At 40.6% G+C, this 22,701-nt stretch overlaps 1 protein-coding gene across 3 annotated transcripts in view; it reads right to left on the bottom strand.

The window, feature by feature from the left end:
• Positions 1-21,813, bottom strand: part of SEC23IP (SEC23 interacting protein) — a 38,230-nt gene extending 16,417 nt beyond the window's left edge. For 2 of the 3 annotated variants that reach the window (XM_054581613.1, XM_054581614.1), the window contains exons 1-12: positions 21,573-21,804; positions 15,588-16,111; positions 14,437-14,659; positions 13,205-13,398; positions 12,207-12,296; positions 10,451-10,571; positions 9,219-9,308; positions 8,030-8,171; positions 4,490-4,698; positions 4,012-4,130; positions 3,539-3,691; positions 1,801-1,896 (exon numbers count right to left, since the gene is read on the bottom strand). In XM_054581613.1, coding sequence (XP_054437588.1) covers positions 1,801-1,896; positions 3,539-3,691; positions 4,012-4,130; positions 4,490-4,698; positions 8,030-8,171; positions 9,219-9,308; positions 10,451-10,571; positions 12,207-12,296; positions 13,205-13,398; positions 14,437-14,659; positions 15,588-16,111; positions 21,573-21,732 — 2,121 coding nt within the window. In that variant the 5' untranslated portion in view covers positions 21,733-21,804. Of the gene's footprint in view, positions 1-1,800; positions 1,897-3,538; positions 3,692-4,011; positions 4,131-4,489; positions 4,699-8,029; positions 8,172-9,218; positions 9,309-10,450; positions 10,572-12,206; positions 12,297-13,204; positions 13,399-14,436; positions 14,660-15,587; positions 16,112-21,572 lie in introns of all 3 variants that reach the window. The other variant, XM_054581615.1, reaches the window with a different exon arrangement.
• Positions 21,814-22,701: the final 888 nt, after the last annotated feature.

Raw genomic sequence — 22,701 nt, 5'->3', positions numbered from 1 at the left:
CACAGGCAATTACTTCTGACTTTGAAAAAAAAGATCACTTTATAGATTTTGACCCTTTTCAAAATATTCTTACAATGCCGTAAATCATACATCCAAGCAACTATAGTGTATAAACCAGACTCCTTCCACAAATTTTCCAAGAAGTCTAAAATGCTTTTCTACTGTTTTTTCCTTCTATTACAGAATAAAGTCAAGGATATGCTGTAGGGCCCGAAAACAACTTCTGGCTTCTTGTTTTTGTTTTTACACGCTTGTGTTTTGTTGCTGTGCACATGGAGACAAATGTTAATGGAAAAACCAGAAAGGAGTCAGTATGTTTAAAAATGCATTTAATATAGAAATATTTGCTTGTGGCTAAAATTTTATAATGAATTTATAGTATGTTATTTTTAAATTTTAAAAATTCTAAAGTGAACATTAAGATTTAGACTAAACAGGTGATTTGGTGTTAAACTGTAATTAGTGATAGAATTATAAGCAGGTCAGCATTTCATGATGTTTGTTTCAAGAAGTCATGATTTTCATGGCCATAAAAACATATTTGAGAACCACACCCTTACAAGAGAAAAATCCAAACTTCCACACCTGCCATTTGGGCCTTCAGAACTCCCTGCCCGCCCCACTCTCAGCCTGCCTTCAGTTTCAGCTGCAGGCCCACACCTACAAGACCAAGTCCCTGATCCTACCCCTCCCTCAAGCTCACATACCAACGTCCTGGGGAAGTCTCCTGATACCGACCCCAGTCCCTTCTCTCCCAGCCAGACCTGCCACGCTCACCTGGCTCTGACAGCATGGACAGCTCTCTATGTGTCATCATTTGTGGTCAATCTCTCCCTCTAACTAGACACAACATCCTCAGTTCATCTCCACATCCCAAGAATTGAGCACTGTGCCTGACCCAAAAGATATATTTAAAAAAAGTGTTGACCAACTCAATCGCTTAAGTCACAACAAATCAGTCCTATGACCAAAATGACATTAGGTAAGGTGGCATATGTTAAGTTTCAAGGAAGTAACACAAATAAAAGAATCACAGAAGTTCAAAAATGGATCAACAGAGATCATGTTAATAACAATAAAAAAAACCACCCTAGGTGCCATCTAATTTTTCGAATTAAGTATTTAGAAAAATCTCTGTAAAATCAACTTAATAAATGAAAACTAAACAAGTGAGTTTTTCCCCTGTTTTAAATGCTTTTTAACTGTTGCTATTGTTGCTTTGTTTTGTATTTTTAAGAATTTTTTTGCTTTTTGGTTACCATTAATGAGATCTGTGTGTATGTTCCTATCTTTGGAAGGTGAGAAGAACTGGGAGGAGAGTAAATGAGCTAATATTTATTGGGTGTTGATCTTCATATACATTACTTCATCCTCATTCCAACCCTGTAAGTAAGGTATTATGATTCCCATTTCAGGAATGAAGGAAAGCAAGGATCAGAAAAGGTAAGCAAATTGTTTGTGAATATGCTGTTAATAAGTGGTTGAACTGGGAATCAAGGTAACCAACTCATTTATTTGTCCAGGATTTATCCAGTTTTTGCACTAGGAAATTCCGACTTTACAAATAAAAAGTCCACTGTCCAGGGAATTCTCAGTCCCAGGGAAACTGGGTGGTCAGGTTCCCTAACTGGAATGTAAATCCAGTTCTGACTGACTCCCAGGTCGGAGCTTCCATCAGCTCCGTAACTATGTCCTGGGGCCGGGGCACTTCAGCCAGCCTGGCCATGATGGTGTTAACGAAATCTTTCCAAATACAAACACAATAGTCACAGATGAGTGGGGGCCAGAGAGGAACTTTACCAGTTTGACTGCTTTATGTTTTACAAAGTTAGCAATCTTCTTTCTGGGTCCCAGGGGTATTTCCATTTCCTTCAGGTCATCGATTGTACACATAAGCTTTAAGAGAAAACAAACATGTTAATTAGTCTACTGACAGAATTGAAACTGAAAAAAGATTATAAAAAGGAACTACACATCTAAAGCAATCTAAGATCTAATCACTTTTTTTAGAAGTTAATTTTTTTGTTTTTAAATCATGGATTAATGTAGGCTGTAAAATCTTAGTCCTCCACATCCAAATCATTGTATTAATTTTTTAACAGAAAATACATGCATGTCGTACAAAATTCAAAAGCTAATCAAGCTGACACTTTGACGTCTCTCCCTTCCAATCCTGCCCCAACCACCCAACCAGGTTCTCTCACCAGCAGCTGACGGCAAGTTGCTCTCCTTCATGAGACATCTGACACGTACACAGCACCTCTGTGCCTTTCTGTGTGAGTGTGTCCTGCTATACAAACAGGACTGAACTTTTGGTCTTTTCATATGATGTGCCTATGAGGTTATTTCTCCCTGGTATCTCAGACACTGCCTCATTCATTCAACAGCTACAGGGTAGGTGAGCCATTACGTGGATGCACAATAACCTCACTAGTGCCCTAGTAGTGGACACAAAAGGCGTCATGAAGGCTTTGCTAGTATGAACAGTGCAGTATCTTCATGCATATTCTTGAGTAAATAATTCTCTACAGGAAATATTCCTGGCAGTGAATATGCTGGGGGCAAAGGGTACTTTTGATATTTTAAAAGACTTTGCTAAACTGCCCTCCAGAAAGATTTACACTCTTACCAACAATATGTAACACTGCCTACTTCCCCTCATTCTGGCCACATAGTATACAGAATGGTGCAAAAGTGGGTTTCTGGTTGTTCATATGGACTATAATCCAATAACTAATAATTAATACAAAAATAAACTCTATGTTTCATATACAACTATAAACTTACTTTTTCTCCCATGCTGTATTTTCTTTTAAAGATTTTATTTTTAGAGAGGGGGAAGAGATGGAGAAAGACATCAGTGTGGTTGCTTCTGGTGCGCCCCCACCTGGGGACCCAGCCCACAACCCAGACTTGTGCCCTGACTGGGAATAGAACTGGTGACCTTTTGGTTTGCAGGCCGGCACCCAATCCATTGAGCCACACCACCAGAGCTCTCCCATACTGTTATCATCAAACTATTTTTGCCAAACTGATAGATTAAAAAAAAAAATCTCATTTTTCTTTTAATTTGCATTTCTCATAGGTATGAGATTTCGTACACAAAGCCACGTTATTTTCTTTTCTGTATATCATCTGCTCTTATTCTTTGCCTATTTTCTTACTGTGTTGGTATCTTTGTGTAACTAAGTAGTAAAAGCTTTGAATAGTAAGGAGATAAGCCATTTGTATCCTACATGTGTTCTAAATATTCTTAATCTACCATCAGCCTTTAGATGTTGTTTACAGCATCTCCTGCTATGCAGTGTTTTTCCTTTTATGGCTTCTGGGTTTTGGGTCACACTTAGAAAAGTCTCCTCAGGTTTTTTTTTTTTTTAAGTTCTCCTGTGTTTTTCAACTTTTTAAACATTTAAGCCTCTGCCTTATCTGGAATATATTATGATGTAAGAATATAAGAGTGTTTAAATCATCCTTAATTTTTAATTTATGCACAGGAAAAACAATTTTACATAAAAATGAATCAAACTATCATCAGTACCAGAGATTCCATATCAATCTTTTCCTTTTCAAAAGTGCTAACGTATTCAGAGAGGCTAAGTGCTGCCAGAGTTTCTTGCAAAGTTAAGACTTCTTCATTTTCAACATCAAGGTCACAAGACTCATCCAAGGTCAGCTTTGGCTCCTCAGGCATCTTTAAAAAAAAAAGTTGGGGAAACATTACGAAGCTCAGAACATCTCCCAGGAAATGTCTCCCGATCTATAGAATCTCTAAAATCATTCTGCTCTATAAACAAATCATAATTTTTGGTAGTATGTCATCCAAAGTGTTATATATTCTGAAAATGCATAGAAATTTAATAAACCACTCATGCTCCCATTTCTTACAGTAACAACAAGCTATGTGGTTCCATCACATTTGTAAACCTCAGTGTACTCTGACCTATAGAAACAGTTCGGATTTTGGGAGACTGTTCAGCTCCAGCTCCAATCGAAATGTTAACTGAGCTATACCTGCTTCTCCTGAAAACGCGGCGGCTTGACAGCTCCATTAGCAACAGCAAAAGGCCTTGGAGACTCTGACAAAGCCGAATCTTTCTGATTACACAGGATGTCAAACAATATTAAAGAACCTGAAAAACAGAACATTTTGCTTTATCATGTTCTAGGTGCTCTTTATAGCACTAAATACATTCTCCTACTTTTTCTCAAAGTCCCTAGGCAGAAGTCATAAAAAAGTTAGGTGTTAATCAAGATTATCAGTAATGAGTATTCTTGTTTTACCAAACAGCAGAATCAATTAAAATATAAAACATTAGTAGGTAACATGAAAGGTGAATAGCAAAGGCAGAACCTGAACTAAAAGCATTCACTTCTACCCTTTATTAAACTTGAAATCTATTATTCTGAATCTTGCATTAACGATGTCATCCACACTGAAAACGGTGATGACTCCAGAAATATTTTAAATATGGATATTTGACAGTTTTACCTAAACTGTGACCAGCAACAGAGATCCCGCCTTTGAAGTCTGGGTTCCGACTCATAAAGAGTGCATGCAGGCGGTTCATCTCCATTCCCACTTTTTCCACAATCTTCTGACAGTAGGTGGGGCTGTTGTAAAATAGAATATCCAGCAAGGTTTCATTGGTAAAGTGACGAAACCGACCAATACTTGGCAAAGTGATTTTCTTAATATTCCTGTTCAGAAAGAAAGAAAAGTATATTGTCAGTAGCTACCTTAAACCTAGGCATTTTTTATAGTTCAGACTTTGAATCTTGAAAATACACTTGAATAAAAAAAATCCCATAAATTATGAGCTGATTTTGTAGACAGAGTTGTTATAAATAAATCAAGATATAGCAAAAAAGTTGCTATTTGTGCCTTTAACTGTACTATGAATTTGGGGATTCTCTGAAGAGTTATCATATAAAACATGGCTTATAAAAAGATTTTTATTGTTAAAGAAAAGCTACAGCTTCATTTGTCTTCCAATTTACTGGAAATCAGAATGACAAAAACTGTGAGTGGAAAGGACCACAGAGAAAGTAGTAGGAAGAAGAGCTTAAGGGAATGAAAATCTTTCCTGATTAGAGAATGGCCATAGCAAAGTTCAAGAACATCCACAGAAAAAGAAAACACCCTCATAACAGGGCCCAGTATGAATAGAACACTGTTTGCAGGAGCAGTTTTATTAAACTGTGGACATTTTTGGATATTTACCAAAAATCAGATGTTATTAGTCCAGTGTCCTAGCATAAATATTTGCCTAGACTTAAAAAAAAGCTACCTAAATCTGTGGTTCTCAATTAGAAGCACTTCAAGTTGAGTGGGGCATTTTTAGTTGTCACAGTGCCTGGTAAGTGCTATGGACATTTAGTGGCATTTACACTAGAGAGACTAAATGGCATACTGTACACATGCAACAATCTGACACGGCAAAGAATTGTCCTGCCAAAAGAGCCTCCACTGAGAAACAATAATCTAGATTAGTGGTTCTCAACCAGAAGTGGTTTTACCTCCGAGGTACACGTCGCAATGACTATAGACATTTTTGGTTGTCACACTGTGGGAAGGTGCTACTATTATCTAGTGGGAAGAGATCAGGGATGCTGCTAGATACCCTATAATGTATCGGACAGCCCCCTTGCTAAATCACTATGTATCAGTATTTTTTAAATAATATTTTGTTGATTATGCTATTACAGTTGTCCTGATTATTCTCCCTTTGCCCCCCTCCACCCAGCACCCTACTCCTCAGGCAACCCCCCACCACTGTTCATGTCTATGGGTCATGCATATAAGTTCTTTGCCTTCTCCATTTCCTACACTGCTCTTTACATCCCCATGGCTATTCTGTAACCACCTATTTGTACTTCTTAATCCACTAACTCTTCACCCATTCTCCCCCTACCCCCTCCCATCTGACAAGCATCTGGTAATTAACTTCTTTCCTCCTGTTGCTTTTAAGATTCTCTCTTTATCTTTAAACTTTGGCCTTTTAATTATGATGTGTTGGGTTGGGCCTCTTTGCATCCATCATAATTGGGACACTTTGTGCTTCCTGCACTTGCATGTCTATTTCCTTCACCAAATTAGGGAAGTTTTCTTTCACTACTTTTTCAGGTAGATTTTTAATTTAATGCTTTTTCTCTTATCCTTCTGGCACACCTATGAAGCAAATGTTGGACCACTTTAAGTTGTCCCAGAGGAGTTTATATTATCCTCATATTTTTTGGATTCTATTTTCTTCTTGTTCTGCATGATTGTTTTTTGCTTCCTTATGTTCCAAATCATTGATTTGATTCTGGGCTTCATCTACTCTACTGTTGTTTCCCTGTAAATAATGTTCTTTATTTCAATTAGTGAATCCTTTCTTTCTGACTGGATATTTTTTATGCTGTTAAGGTCCTCACTAAGTTCCTTGACCATCTTTATAAACAGTGTTTTGAACTCTGCATCTGACAGATTGCTTATCTCCATTTAGTTTAGCTCTTTTTCTGGAGTTTTGATCTGTCCTTTCACTTGGGCCATGTTCCTTTGTCTCCTCATTTTGGCAGCCTCCCTGTGTTTGTTTCTATGTATTAGGTAGAGCTGCTTTGACTCCCTGTCTTGGTAGTATGACCTAAAGTAGTAGGTGTCCTATGAGGTCCAGTGGCACAGCCTCCCCTATTACCCAAGCTGGGATGTGGGCTGAGTACACCTTCGTCTTGTAGTTGAGCCTTGGTTGCTGTTGGCAGGTCAATGGGAGGGATTTACCCAGGCCAGTCAGCTGCAAGGACTAGCTGACTACTGACCACCAGTCTCTGCCCTCCACCGAGGATCAGCTGTGTAGGGGCAGAGTGGTGCTGCTCTGATGTGGCCTGTAGCTGTCCACTGAATGCACTGGCCCTGGAGCATCCTGGGTGCAGGCCAAGGCCAGCCCCAACCTGTGTTTTGCCCAGGCCACCCTGCCTGAGCTGTAAAGCAATCTGAGATGGCTGCTACTTGTGCTGGGCTTGGAGATTCCCAGGTGAAACCAAGTTATGAATCTAACCTGGCTGCAGCTGGGGCTCACTGAAGCCAGCTCTTGCCTGTATGATAGGATTTAGGAGCTAACACCAGTCATTCTTATGGAAAAGCAGCTTGGGTGGGCCTATAAATTGGGTGGGGCAGAGTCTCTGGGGATCTCCAAAGCAGGTCAAACAGTGTTAGCCAGGTTGATGGAGTCTAAGCTCTGTGGGTGGATGGCTTAGCAAAGGGACAAAGGCCTCTGCTCACCTTGATGCCAGACACTTCAATTTCTCCCTGTACACCACTGGTGCCTTTCAAAGTGCTACACTAGCACTGAAGCTCAGAGGAGTGAGTCTGAGTAGTTGAGTCCATGTGTGGGTTAAGAGGAACTGCTTGGGGCTCCAGAAGCCTCCACCTATTCAATCCCCGGTTTTTGCAGCCAGAGGTTGTGGAGACTTATCTTCCTGGCAGTGCAACCCTGGGCTGGGGGGCCTGGTGTGGGGCTGGGACTCCTTGATCCCGAGATATCCCCGCCCCCCCAGAGTTTTTATCCACCACATGTGGGTGAGGGACAAGCCCATTGCATGTCTATGCCCCTCCTACCAGTCTGGATGGATGTGGTTTCTTTAATTCCATAGTTATCAGATTTCCATTCAGCTCAATTTCTGACATTCCTGAGTGATGATTGTTCTATATTTTAGTTGTAATTTTGATGTGATTGTGCAAAGAGACGAGCCATATCTGCCTATGCTGCCTCCTTGACCAGGAGTCTATTATAACAGGAGTATTTTAAGACCAGCTTAAATTTCCTAGATTCTCTTAAATATTTATAAAAAGAATATATGTATGCACAGAAAAGTAGCATATAAACATAACCAGTATTTAATCATATGCCAGAGCAAGTATAAACTTAAAATTAAAAAATATATTTGTTAAAAAATACATTTGTTGACATCATAATAAACTATTTCATTTATGGCTTAAATTTTTAATCTAAGTTTGAATAATCTGAAAAACAAGTTATCAAAACCCACAAACCTGTCAACACCTGTGGCATCCCCACCCAACGCACTATGCCAGTGAACTGGAAGGAACTCCACTCTGCTTATTTTCCGATCTTCTAAAGATTTCTTGAAATGTGTCTGTAGCAACTTGAGAGAAACCACCCTAAAATCATCCACTTAAAAAAAATCAAGAAAAACAACAAATAAAATTAATTAAATTTTCCTAGCGTGACAGGTAGTTAACAATTATCTCAACTACCTCAGTATTTTTATAACAAACTTTTCAAGAATAAAAACAAATAATAAACCTAATGTTGAAGAGGTTCTTTTAAACTTTTCATTATTTTAGAGACATGTCAAATGACTGAAAAACATTAGTTTAACTACCACATACAGGCAGCATGGCACTGTGGATACTCGCTCTGGAATCAAACTACCTGCTCCAGAATATACAGACCATGACATGGGAGAGGTTAACTCAGCCCTCTGGGCCTCAGTTCCTCACCTAATAATGGGGATAACAGTGATAGCACCTGCACCTCAAGACTTTATTGTGAGCGTTAAAAGATACAACATAGCCCCGGCTGGTGTGGCTCAACTGGCTGGGTATTGACCTGTAAACCAAAATGTTGTGGGTTCAATTCCCAGTCAGGGCACATTCCTGGGATGCAGTTTTGGTGCCCAATTGGGGTGCATGAGAGAAGCAACCAATTGATGTTTCTCTCCCGCTCGCTCTCCCTCCCTTTCTCACTCTCTAAAATCAATATGCATGTCCTCGGGAAAGGATAAAAATAAATACATAAAACAATATATGCAAGGCATTTGGCACATACTAAGTATTCAATAAATATGAACTATTATACAGGCTTAAAAACTTCAAAAATTTCTGTAAACCATGCAGATTCATACTTCCATTAAACAACTTCTCACCACTAATTCACTATAAGTCAGTTCAACATACAGGTGTTCCTAGTCGCTGGAAGTGGTCAAGCAGAGGCTGTAAGAAAGGCTAAATTATTTCCAAGACCGCATCTAATTCTTCACAGTCTAGATTTTTATGAGTTATACATGTCTTAAGAACAAACCAAGTAAAAATTAATATTCCCAGTGATCTAAATCTCCTCTTATAGTCCCTAAGCTGGAAGCTATTTTAAAAATGAACACTTAAGAGTGCTTCTATTAGTTCTCAAATCATTCCATGAAATAAAATGACTAACACTTACCGCATTCAATGATGCTTCTAAAGCGCAAGTCACACACAGGTCCAATGCCATGTACCATGAACACCAAGTGATCAACCTGAGGCATTTCCCCTACAAAAGAAATACACACACAAACACATATAAACTGGAAACTTGTTTGGGTTTTCTTATTTGAATAGCAATATTCCAGATATCCCTTTTGTCATAACAAACTTCCCAAAGAAATTCATGGCCCTGTCAATCTAATAAGCCTCATTACTCTCTACCAAATTAGAGCAAAATCAAAGTCTGTCTTGGCAAATAACAGTAAGCGGGACCAAGGAACAGAGGAAGCAGGCCGTCTCTGGTCCCAGGAGTTCTCAACATTGAAGATCAGCAGGTTTGTATCTATAGAGGCTCTATAGTCTTGTGATTTCTTCAGAACTCCACAGGGCACTAAACCCTGTACAGAGAAGCAATTTGCCAATGTAAAACTTTAAAACGTTTTCCCCAAATCCTTTTATTTGATTGGTTACATTCATACATACTATATATAGGAACACCTCCAAGTTAAATCTACTATTTTACTCTGGTTATTTCATTCAGATTCACAATATGAATACATTCATTTTGTAATTTCATAAGACAATGAAACAAATATAAAGCATGTAACTATCAAAATAAAATCCATATTTTAAATGCCATAATAGGAGAAACCAAAGGACAAACACTGGGGCAGGAGTTAGCAAACAATGGCCCACAGTCCAAACCCTGCTCACTGCCTGTTTATATAAATAAAGTTTTACTGAAACATGCTCATTTGTTTACATAGTCTATAGACTCATTCACACTGCAACAGCAGAGTTGAATAGATGCAACGGAACCCATATGGCCTGCAAAGCCTAAAATATTTACTATTTGGCCTTCAGAGAAAACATTTGCCATGGGAGCACTAGAATAAGAAAAGCTAATTGAGGCATGACAAAACAAGATCAAAAACACAGTCAAAAACCTAGTTTCAACCAGTAAAGTATTTCTTTATAATACATATTTTAGAATCCACATCACATGATTTGTATATCTTCACAGAATTTTAAATGTAAAAAGAGACAAAAAGTAATAAAATTTTTGAAAAGATATATGCCAACCTAGCTGATTTTTGCATGTTATGGCAGGTAATCCTATTAACTGTTTCTTCATGTCCTCCTTCTGAAAAATTGTGCTAAAATAGAGAAGTCTAGAAGCGACATTGGCCTTAAACAAATTACACGCACCGTCAGGAATTTCATCAAGGTTATCATCAATCCCACGCTTTACAACCCTGGGCCTTGTCTGTCCATCTTGTGTGGTCCCCCATTCATCCGGCACTGATGAAGGCTGGAACTGAACGATAACCTGCAAGATACAACAGAAGGATTATGACATCTCACTGCCAAATTAATTTCCACAACAGGATAAAAATGGGTTTCAATACATAATAAACTACTTTCATAGCATGATAATTTACACGTCAAGTACTACTACCATTCCCCCCCGCAAAAAATCTGTAACAGTCCTGCTAGTGTTCAATAACCATTAAAACTAAGCAAAGAAATACCATTATTTCCAATGCTAATGTTGGAAAATAATACAACTAAATCAGAAGTAATACACCTAGATTTAGGAATGTAATAAAAACATCCCAATTTACACATAAGAAATTAAGGAAAAGTAACATACAATAAGAGTCTATTGACAATTGCATTTTCATTGCCACAAACTGATTTACTCACCACTTTTTAGGAAGATGTATATTCTGTTAAATCCAACTGTATTAAATTAAACCTGATGTCGTATGAAAATATTTCTTTCAAAAAATGCATGCAAAATGTTATGCAAAATTTGTGTTTGTGCACAAAACAAAAGGTTAAAAAAATTAAAAAACAAAAGGATAAGAGTGGCTGCCTTCAAGAGGAGATACTGGGGGAATGCAGATGAGGCCGTTATTTTTCATTTCATATCTTTTTATATTGTTTAAACTTTGTTGACATATAATGTTTTTATATTTACTTATTTGTTTGTTTTAATCCTCATCTGAGAATTTTTTTTTTATTGACTTTAGAGAGAGATTTTGATGAGAGAGAGAAACATCAATAGGTTGCCTCCCGTACGCGCCCCAGCCAGGAATCAAAGCCACAAACCCACAACCTTCTGAGGTATGGGACAACACTCCAGCCAACTAAGCCACCTGGCCAGGGCTACTTCTATTTATTTTAATATCAGAAGGACTACAGAGGTGGTTAGAATATTATAGAATTACTTTCCTGTAATAAGTAAACACTCTGTGTTCTGAGCAACAGTATGCCAAGCCCTCTGCTAGATGCTTTTGCATAAATTACCTCACTTCATCTAAACTATGGCCCAGGGAGGTAAATCTTATTGCAAGTGAGGAGCCTATAGATCTGAGATTAAGAATGGTAAATGAAAACAAAAAGAAAAAGTTTCTAAAGACAATACAAATAAGAAAGAAAAACATATTTAACATTTCAAAGGTTGAAACAAACCATCATCAAGGGCAGGATGGGCAAACCAGGGCCTGCAGGCCAAACTGGCCCACTGCTGATTTTGACAAATCAAGTTTTATTACAAATAGCCATGCCCAATGACTATAGCTGCTTCCAGGATACAAGGGCAGAATTGAGAGCTGCAACAAAGGCCATATGGCGTAAAAAGCCTTAAATATCTACTCTTTTGCCCTTTATGGAAAAAGTCAGCTGATCCCTGATCAGGTGCAAAAATTTATCAAGTAACTTCTATGCTGCACACTGAGCTTCAGCTAACATGTTGCCACAAACAGAAACTTCATGAGCCAAATTTAAATTTTATTTTTGTTTCTATGGTCAATGTGAACTATCAACCTAAAAGCAATGCACTTGTTATAAATATATCCCTACTGAAGAAATTAATAAAAATAAACATTTATCAAACACAGTCAGCAAAATAATTATTTAAATGAGCCTAAAATTTTAGTATCTTAAAAAATGTCATTACCTTTGGATTGTGCATAACAATTGTCTCTCCACTTGGAAATTCTAATCTGCGGTGCCACTGATTCGAAGTTACAGCTTTTTTATATTCAGCCTACAATAATGGAAACAACATATATTCATTATTACAAATCTGTAACACGTTAAGAGAAAAAGTGGAAGAAAATTGTAACTTTCAGAGTAATAAAAATAACAGTAATAGCAGCTCTCATGTACTAATTTTTTACCATACTTATCACTTTACATATATTACCTCATTTAATTAATTACTATCAATCACTTCTAAATAATAATATCCACATTACATAGAGGCAAAAACAAAGATTAGATAGTCGGTTAGTTTTCTAGAGCTGCCATAACAAAGCACCACAAACTGGGTGGCCTAAAACAACAGAAATTTATTCTCTCAGCTCTGGCGGCCAGAAGTCTGAAATCAAGGTGTCAGCAGGGCCACGCTGCTGCTGAAACCCACAGGGACCTCCTTCCGCGCCACTCCCTAGCTCCCGGTGGTTTGCCGACAACCTTTTGTGTCCGTTGGCTTACTGGTGCATCACCCCAATCTTCTGTTTCCACACAGCAGTCTCCCTATGTCTATCTTAACATATTGTCTTCTTAAAAAAATACCAGTCATACGTGATCAGAGGCCCACCCTACTCCACTATAATCTCATCTTAAATAATTCTATGTGCAACTACGCTATTTGCAAACAAAGTCACATTCTGAGCTACTGGAGATTGGAACTTCAACATATCTTTTCTGGGGGGGACGCAATTCAACCCCTTCCAGACCTTTGAAGTTCACAGTTGCATGTGATTACACACTGGTGAGCAGCAAAGGCAGACCTGCGGCTCACTCCGGCCTGCACCTTGCTGACACCAAAGATCTTTGTGCACAGGATCAAGACCAGTTCTCTTGTAAACAAAGTTTGCTCCCTGTGAGGCTCCAATGTACACAGGGCCTAGGTTTTTTAAACAAAAGCATAAAGGATTAAAGCTCACGTACCTCTAGTTTTTCACTAAATTCCTCTGTATAGGGAATAAATCTGCTATCTGTGTCCCCTTTATAAAACCAAGTACAGCGCCTCACTTCGGCCGGCTCCTCTTCCCAGTACACAGCCTTCCGCACTCGGTCGTAGAGGTAGACGTCGTAGCGCCCTCCATCCGTGCCCAGAACCACACTCTCAGGGTCCGGCTGCACTGGAGCACAAAGTCCACATTTTAACCCAAGACTTACAAGGCATATTTAAAAGCAATAAATAATGAATACAGTGATTAACTTAGCCTTAAAGACAAAGAACTAGCTCATTTTTATTTAAAAATATTTAAGATTAATCTGTACTGATGAAAATTATGATTTTTTTAAAGATTTTATTTATTTATTTTACAGAGAGGGAAAGGTAAGAAAAAAGAAGGAGAGTAACATCCATGTGTGAGAGAAATATTGATCAGCTGCCTCTCACACATGCCTGACTGGGGACCAGGCCACCAACCCAAGCACGTGCCCTGACTGGGAGTCAAACCCGCAACCCTTCATTTTGAGGGACGACACTCAACCAACTGAGCCACGTGGGCCAGGGCATGATTCTTCTTAAGTGAAAAAACAGCCAGAGCAAAATTCTTAAAAACATGATGATAAAATAATTGCAATAACTGGTAGATTTTTTTTTTAAACCAAAGCAACAGTACTCAATGAAGTGTATTTCTAAAGAATACTAATAGGTAATTAGGTCCCATGATAAAATATCACCAGGATACACAAAGAAACATATTTCTATACTGCGGGACTTCTCAGAGCCTTAGCACACTCCTGGGCACTGTTTCAAAAGACGTAGTTACAGCATTTCCAAAACTCATCTGAGCATGAATAATTTTTCCCCCAGTATCTTAAAAAATAAGACTTCCACAGAAAATGCTTTATAAATACCCTATAGCTACAAATGAATAAAGGAAATAAGGAAATCGACACCCAAAAAGAAAACTGACACCTAGATTATATGAACTGCTCTATTTCTCTGATTTAAAAAGATTTTATTAAAACCCTTCTTCAAATAACTTGTTCAGATAACTCAGGACTTATATTAACATCACCATCTTAAAGTACAGAGTCTGGTGGGATCTATAAGGATTAAGGAATATGACATTCACAAAAAGTAAGCCATGGCTAATTACCCTTCATTTCTCCTCTCCCTAAAATCAGATACATTGATAAATGATGCATGACCAGTGCTTACTTACCTGAGTTATAGACTTCTTCAAGATTCAAGGAGTCAAACACACTGAAAGGCATCCACAACTGCTTGTATTCTACCTCCTTGCAGTAAAACCAGTGAGGCTGAACAGGTTCGTATTGGTTTTGAAGTATAAAAGGCGGTGGCACTTGCACAGAGGGGCCCACAGGTCTAGCAAGTGCCTGCTCCTGTGTTGGAGAGGACAACCCTGTCTGCACTGAAGGAGGCATCTGGAGGGGACAAAAAGTTCAGACCATCAAGCTTGTTCCAAGGAACACTTTTCTATATGCTTCAGACCCATTATCAAGAATCTGGGTATCACTCCGATTTAAATTAAATAAAATGAAACCCATTCTCTATCTCCAAGAGTAAAGTTAGGTCACACTCTTATTAAACCACTGCTATCTCTGCCACTCTGGGTTGGGTTCTTCTTTCAGTTGTTTCCCCTTTTTTGATTCAGTTGATTTCCCTTTGGAAGTCAGCTGGATATCAGTTGGGAAAAAAGTGTAAGGGAATTTCACAAAATTTACCCAATGCAAATGTTATTCCATTACTCTCCTGAGACAGAGTTTAACTAGATCTAGTGTGTCTGCAGTTCGTGCTGAAGGCCTGCTTCCTAGGCTACACCCGAAGGACCTAGATCTAGTTTGTCTAGATCCAAACTCCATAAATGTAAATAAAAGAAATTACTAGAGTAATCAATTTTAGTCCCTGTAATTGAGCATCTTGATTGAATAGCATAATTAAAAAATGAGAAGCTGGCAGTCTTTTAAGATAATAATTGCTTTGACTCTCACTGGTCCTTAGATCCCATTTATTATTGGTATCTGGCACTAAAATCTGGAAATATTGGCACAGATTAACTCATTAAAATCAATTACTGCTTCAATACAGATAACACAAGCTAAAATATAAACTATTCAATAAGCTACCTTTAAAACATTTTTGTTTTAAGTAAGTTTTTAAATATAGATACAAAATCTATACCTACTATTTTTACATGTTCTTTTGAATGCTCTTTTCTCCTGGTAAGAAATCAAAGCATACAGCTTACAAAGAACATCCTCCGAAAATAATCTGTCATCATATTGATTATAAAAAGCACTGAAAGATTAAAAATTAAAGTGAATAACTAGTACATAAAACACGTCCCCGTACCGGTGGCAAAGATCCTGGAGGCATCTGGTACGTGTGGACAGGGGGTCCGGAGGGTGGAGGGTGGGCGGGGCGGCCTGGCGTTTGGCACTGCTGTAGCTGTGGTGGTGTGATGTAAGGGTTGGCTCTGCTGCTCACGGGAGTATGGCGATAGGGGTTGTACCCTTGTTGGGGCATTCCTTGGGGTGGGCTCCCAAAATCTGAAGGCGGGAGAGTGCTTGGCTGAGAAGGCAAATAAGTATTTGTTCCCATCTGTGAAGAAGGCGGAGCACCATATTGAGCCTTTGAACTAGAAGGTGGAAACGCATCTTGGGATCCAGTTGTAAAAGGGAGGGGAGCTGGGGGCTTGGAGAATGCTGACTGTCCAGCTGATGTGACTGCAGTTGTCAACGGCGACTGTCCAATATTCCCAAATGGATCACTATTGCTTGATACCTGAGAGAAGTAACTAAATGTCTGTGGGGTAGACGTGTGAACAGAAGTCTGGCCAAGGAAGCTGTCCTCCTCACCAACATCTGTGGAATCCTCTGAAAAGGAGAGAAGAGTAAATGGTTTCAAAAGTATGATATCATTCTGTAGATCTAGCTCTTGTAATTCTTTTTCTTTTTTGAAGATTTTATTTATTTATTTTTAAAAGAGGGGATCGGAGGGAGAAAGAAAGGGAGAGAAACATCTATGTGTGGTTGCCTCTTGCACACCCCCAACGGGGGACCTGGCCCACAACCCGGACAGGTGCCCTGACTAGGAATCCAACTGGCGACCCTTTTGTTCGCAGGCTTGTACTCAATCCACTGAGCCACACCAGCCAGGGCTGGCTCTTGTAATTCTTATTTTGTTGTTCAAACTTTCATTTCTGCATTATAGGAAAGAAATGAAAACTTTTTATTTCTTTCTTTGAAAACCTCCTTTTCAAATGAGAAACTAAAAAATGTGAATAAAAAACAACAAAAAGGTTCTGACCAGAGAGCTCAGTTGGTTAGGCTGTTATCCCCATACATCAACATTGCGGGTCCAATCCCCAGTCTGGGCACATACAAGAATCAACCAATGAATACATAAATAAGTGGAACAACAAATCAATGCTTCTCTCTGTCTCTCTCTGTCTCTCTGTCTCCCTTCTCTCTCTAAAAACCAATAAATTAAAAAAAGAAAAATTTAAGATTTATTTATTTTTAGAGAGAGGGGAAGGGAAGGAGAAAGAAGGGGAGAGAAACATCAATGTGTGGTTGCCTCTTGTGCACCCCCTACTGGGGATCTGGCCCACAACCCAGGCATGTGCTCTGACTGGGAATTGAACCAGCAACCCTTTGGTTTGCAGGCCAGCACTCAATCCACTGAGCCGCACCAGCCAGAATTTATAAAAATTTTTTATAAATAAAAAAATTTGTAAAATAAAAGAAATAGCCCTGGATGGTGTCCTTGAGTGGACTGAGTGCCAGCCTGTGAACTGAAAGGTCACAGGTTCCATTCCCAGTTGTGGCACATGCCCAGGTTGCGGGTCAGGTCCCCAGTTGGGGGTATGCAAGAGGCAACCATTGATGTACCTCTAGCACATTGATGATTCTCTCCCTCTCTTTCTCCCTCCCTCCCCATCTCTCTAAAAATAAATTAATAAAATCTTTTTAAAAAAATTTTAAAAACAAACATAAAAAAGGAATAAAAAATCATAATTCACTCATAAGTCCACCTTCCAGACACAATCACCATTAACAATATTTTGGTCCATACCTTCCCATACTTTTTAAATAAATATAAGTAATTATGTGTTTGGGTTGGGTTTTGTTGTGTTTTTTTTTTTTTTGGTAAATATACAGAAACTATATATTTGCATATAGAAGTTTTTAAAAATAGAAACAAAACCTATACCCACTATTTTTACACGTTCTTTTGAATGTTCTTGTTTCCTGGTAAGCAATCAAATAGTATTCTGCTACCCAACACACATTATTTTATTTCTACAGTAATGACAAGAAACTAAAGTACAGATATTAACTCTGTTGACGAGAAGGGGTATGTCAGGGCTCTTATCTGCAAAGCACAGATTGTACAGATGAACATGTGATATTTGTATTCACAAGGCAAAGTAGGTCACTCATGAACTGCCATCCCTAAAATCACAGAGTATCACAACGAGATAATCTGTCATCAGAGAATGCCAAATCGTCAGGAAAGTCCGTTTCTAACCAAGGGAAGTTCCCTTCCTCCCCTCTGCCCAACTTAATCTTCACTGTGGGTATCACAGCACCAACTATTTAACTTCTATTCTGCTACCAAGTTGTAAAATCAAAGCATTTTTCCTCTACATGGCCTCAAAAGTCCAGCCTACTCTTCCTTACTAAACTTCCATTGTCCTCTTCCTAATCTCTTCCCTCTCCTGTTTCATTCCCTCCTATCTCCTACTCCTGAAGGGAGGGAGCATGTCAGAGGGGTGGACTCACTCCCGGTACACAGGCACACTGAGGTCCCTGCCTTTGACACCTGACAAAGGGAGCCTTCTTTCAAGCTGCAGGCTCCGTCCTGACCTGCTGCAGGAGGTCACTGGGCTTGCAGAGATTCTGGTTTGAGCTTCTAGGTTGCTCCCACTACATTTCGTCAATTTAACAAAAATAATACACTATTCGAAACACTCTTCTAGGCTGTTTCTTTGTAACTAAAAATAAAATATCATCTCTTGCACAAGGACTTTTGTCTGCTTGTATCTTTCTACTTTTCTTATGTATTTCCAGTTCCCACCCTCTCTTCAATCATGTAAACCTCCTGTATCTCATCTCTCAGTAACTACAAGTATCACCCTCACTGGTGTGGTTCAGTGGATTGAGTGTTGGCCTGAGAACCAAAGGGTTGTCGGTTCGATCCCCAGTGAGGGCATATCCTTGGGTTGCAGGCCAGGTTCCCCAGTGAGGGGTGTGCAAGAGGCAGCCACACATTGATGTTTTTCTCTCTTTCTCCCTCCCTTACTGTCTAAAAATAAATAAATAAAACTTTTAAAAAAAGAAAAATAACTACAAGCATGGGAAGAAAGAAAAAACAACTCTTCCATCCTTTAGGACAACTTAGGGATCAACCTCATTCAAGAAGCTTTTTTCCTGATTAGCGTCAATTACAAATGAAACACTCGTCTCACCATGATGCCAGCCTCACCTCAGGATCACTTTCTAATTACATGTGGACATGCTTAACATAAAGACCCACAGCTTTAATGGGCACCTACCTGTATACTTGTGACGCTCCCAACTCTGTCTCAAACGAGACTTTTCTCCTTAGTTCCAGAATCTACTGTCCCCCTGCTTCCTGAACACTTTCAGCAGGCTCGGCCACTTATACCTCAAGCTTAGTATGCTTAAAATGGAATTTATCATCATCACCGTCCCCTTCCACGTGCTCCTTTACCACACCTCTCTATCACAACATCCATCCATCCGCTCGAACCAGAAGACTCATCTCTCAGACTCCTCCCTCTCTCTCATACCCCCCATTTAATCATTCAGGTCCTCATTCCAGAAATATATACAAAGCATCCATTATGTGCCAGGCGCTAGAGCTAGGTCTTGAGGCTGAAGCTGAACTAGGAGAAGTTGCTATGGTAGACAGGCAGGCCACCAAGGAGTCACTAAGTCCCAGCAGTTTTACATCCTGAAAATCTCTCACATCCATTCCCTGCCCTCCATACCCAATGCGGCTAAACAGGGCTAGAGTGCCATCCACTCCTGCCTGATTCACCATGGCCTCCAGGCTGACCGCTCCTGTACCGTCAGCTCTCCTCCAGTGCTCTGTCAGAAAACTCCAGTCTTTCCAAAACACACCACTAATTTTGCTGCCTTATTTATCAAGGATGACTACAAACTCCTCACTGTGTTATAGGCCCTTCATGATCTGGTCCCCATTGGCCAATCAAGCCGCTCCCCTGCACACACTCTAGTCATACTGGTCTACTGGGGGAGGGAAGAAAGGACCGGGAGAGAGGGGGTCGCGGGAGGAGAGACAATGTGAGCCCCTACCACCAAATCCCACCAGGTCTGCAGATTTTCTTACACCTCAGACTTTTACATATGCCTGCCTCTGCAGACTCCCTAACTTCTGGTATCCTTCTACACTGAGCTCAAGAAATCACCTCCTCTGTGAGGCCATGAGGCCCTGAGGCCCAAGGAATGTCTTCTCCCAGGTCAGCAGGACTGATCTCTATAGCTTTCACAGCAGGCTAGTCATCCCCCTCTCTAGCCATTAAAAACCTGCATAAGTGTGTACACATATAATCAATGTTCAATCATTGGGGACAATGCTATCTGCTCTGGAACTCCCAGACATACGGAACAGGGCCTGGCAAACAGAGGCCACTCGATCCATGTTTGCTGCATGAATAAAATTGCTTCCTATGTACGAGGTCTCTCCCCAAGATAACTAACTGTTGCTTCCTTTGTCTCTGGAAATTTTCTGAATGGTTTCTAATGATCAAATCTTTTTTTAGAGATGGAAAAATAACTGTACAGAATTTCAGTTCTAAAAAAAATATTAATTTTCTCATTACAAAATATGTCCAAGAAACCAGAGTTTTCAAAATAGGTATAGTTATCCTGTACCAGACAATGAAAATGTTTAGCATTAATTGATAGTGACATACACAAACCGAATACTGTACAGCAAGGAAGATGGGCAGGAAGCAAGCGTTTGTGAAGCAGGGGGTGACACGAAAGCCCCATGTATGGCCTTATTTATCCCGGAAACCTCCCACAGCACCCTGCTCCACCCACGCTAGCCCTTCGCCAAAATGGCAACGCCTAACCCTTCGGCCATGCTGTCAAAATGGGACGTGCATATCCCAGACTCCCATCCTTTCATTCATTCAGCAACTATCTATTGAAAAACTGGCCTACAGCATACCAGGCACTGTCCTAGGTATAAATTCCTGCTCTTGTGGAACTTCGATTCTAGAAGGATAAGATAAATATGTGTGCACGTCAGGCGATGACAAGCACCAAGAAGAAAAATAACACAAGGGAAAGGGAACCTGCATGTACAACTGCTTCCAGTTTGCCCTTCACTTCTCCAAAGAAGCTTTTCTTAGTCCTCCAAGCAAGGATAAATTATCCAATGGGAAAACAGTCCACATTCACTGAGGATCTTATGTGCTAGGCACTAAATATCCTAGAAACAAAAAGGTACATAAGTCAAAGCTGCAAACTTCAAGAAGCCCACAGTCCAAATAGACATGGGTGTTTATTTTGCAAACATCTATATAACACTACGTGCCAGGCACTATACTCAGCACTTTACAAAAAGTAACTCACTTCTTCATTACAGCCCTCTCAGGCTGTACATAATGGAAACTGAGCAGAGAGAGGTAAAGCGACATGCCTGAGGTCGCACGGGAAGTTACTGGCAGGGCCAGGGCTGGAGCATAGCGTGCGCCCCTCAACACCACTCTCTGGGTTATGCCACACAGTCGGTAAAGAGCAATCCCGCTCCAATAATAAAAATATGAACAAGGAGTTAAGGTGCACATAGGGGTGGGACCTAAGAGAACAAGAAATAGCCTTACAGGAAGTGATGCGCCGTCTTGAAAGACGAGGTCTGCATTCCGTGCCTCTACTTGGCAAATAGTACACGCTTACCCTAGGAGATATCCATCCGACTGTACCCTAGAAGAGGGAGCAGTGTCTACTTTATTCGCATTCCCTGAAAGTACCTGGCACACCAGGAAGTGTCCAATAAAAATTCATGGAACGCCAGAGCAGTGGTGTCCAGCACTCGGAACCGGGGTCCTTGAACGAAGAGCAAAGCAAGCCTTGCGACCTAACCCCACCCCCAAGGTCCTAAAGCACCCAGACCACGCAAAGTTGACCACTGATGGCCCTGGCAACTACCCAGAGGGTCGGGTCGAGGCAGAAGGAAAACCTGCAGTCCTGACTGTCGTCACCCCAACAGCCGCCCCTCACCCGCCTCCCCGCACTCACCAACCACTCCCCCCCGCCACCCCCATCTCCTCCGTACCTCCAGGCAGGAGCAGGGAGGCCGAGGCGGCGGCGGCTTGGGTGACTGGGATGAAGGGCACATTGAAGCTGAACTCCGTGGCCGAGGATGAGAAGAGTAAATTAGTGCCCGACAAGGAGGTGGAGGCGGCGCCCCCACCGTTAGGTTTCCTCTCAGCCATGGCTGTGGCCCACCACCCGTTACACGTCTCCGGGAAGCCGGTGAGACACCACCAGCCGGAAACCAGTCACACTCGGGGCCAACACAGTTCCGCAGTTGCGCACAAGGGCCGGAACTCCAGTTGGTCCGAGGCCCTCTTCCGGCCCCAAGCAGAAGCGCCGTGACTTAACATGGCGGCGCCGGCCTCACGCCCTAGTCGTAGCACGTGACACCCTCGGTCGTGGTGGGGTGAGGCTGCAGGCGGAGGAGGAGGCTGGGGGCAGAAACATGGGAGAGGAAGCGCTGCGGGTTCTGAATCAAGGCGCAAGTTACCTCGGAAAGTCACGAATTGCAGGGGGCGCTCTGGGCTTTTTAAAAAGCACCGACAAGCGTGTGTAACTGGCAAATATTTTGGACGAACAGAGGAAGCCTGCAGGAGCAGGTAGCAGGGTGCGGTCCCCAGGCGGAGAAGAGGTGTGGGGGCCAATTGTATAGCCAAGGCCTTGCCAAACTCACGCATTCAAGCACCCACAGCTAACCCGCCTACGTGTTTTTTCTGGACTGGACTGAACTCGTCTTTGGCTCAGAAATAGAGATAGTAAAGTTTTTTATGTTTATAAGCCCTAAGGGGGGAAAAACTGTTTAAAAGAGAAATCAGATAATTGAAATTTAGGGTTGTGACTTTTAAATAGCTTTCTGTGTCTACAATAATCTGACTAGTTCATCCCCAAAATGCACTGTGGATAATATGGATCTAATTGTCATTTTTTTCATAGGAAATTATGAAAGAAAAACATAAGACAAGCAGCTTCTCAGAGTGGAAGAAGGACATGGACGAGACCTCCAAAGAAGCTTTGAAATTATGACACCTCCCCCAAGCTGCTCACACCTATATAAGAAACTGTTTATTGCTTAATTCAATAACTATTTAGTGTGTTTACTGTCAAACGTAAAAGCAACACCAGGCACTAGTAAAAGCACTAAGGATAGA

This window comes from Pteronotus mesoamericanus, unplaced genomic scaffold (genome assembly GCF_021234165.1).
Source record: "Pteronotus mesoamericanus isolate MK-2021 breed Mesoamerican mustached bat unplaced genomic scaffold, CSHL_Meso_final contig_657, whole genome shotgun sequence".
NCBI classification, from domain to species: Eukaryota; Metazoa; Chordata; class Mammalia; order Chiroptera; family Mormoopidae; genus Pteronotus; species Pteronotus mesoamericanus.
Note: the sequence above shows the minus strand (reverse complement) of the source record. Positions and strands in the feature narration are given on the sequence as shown.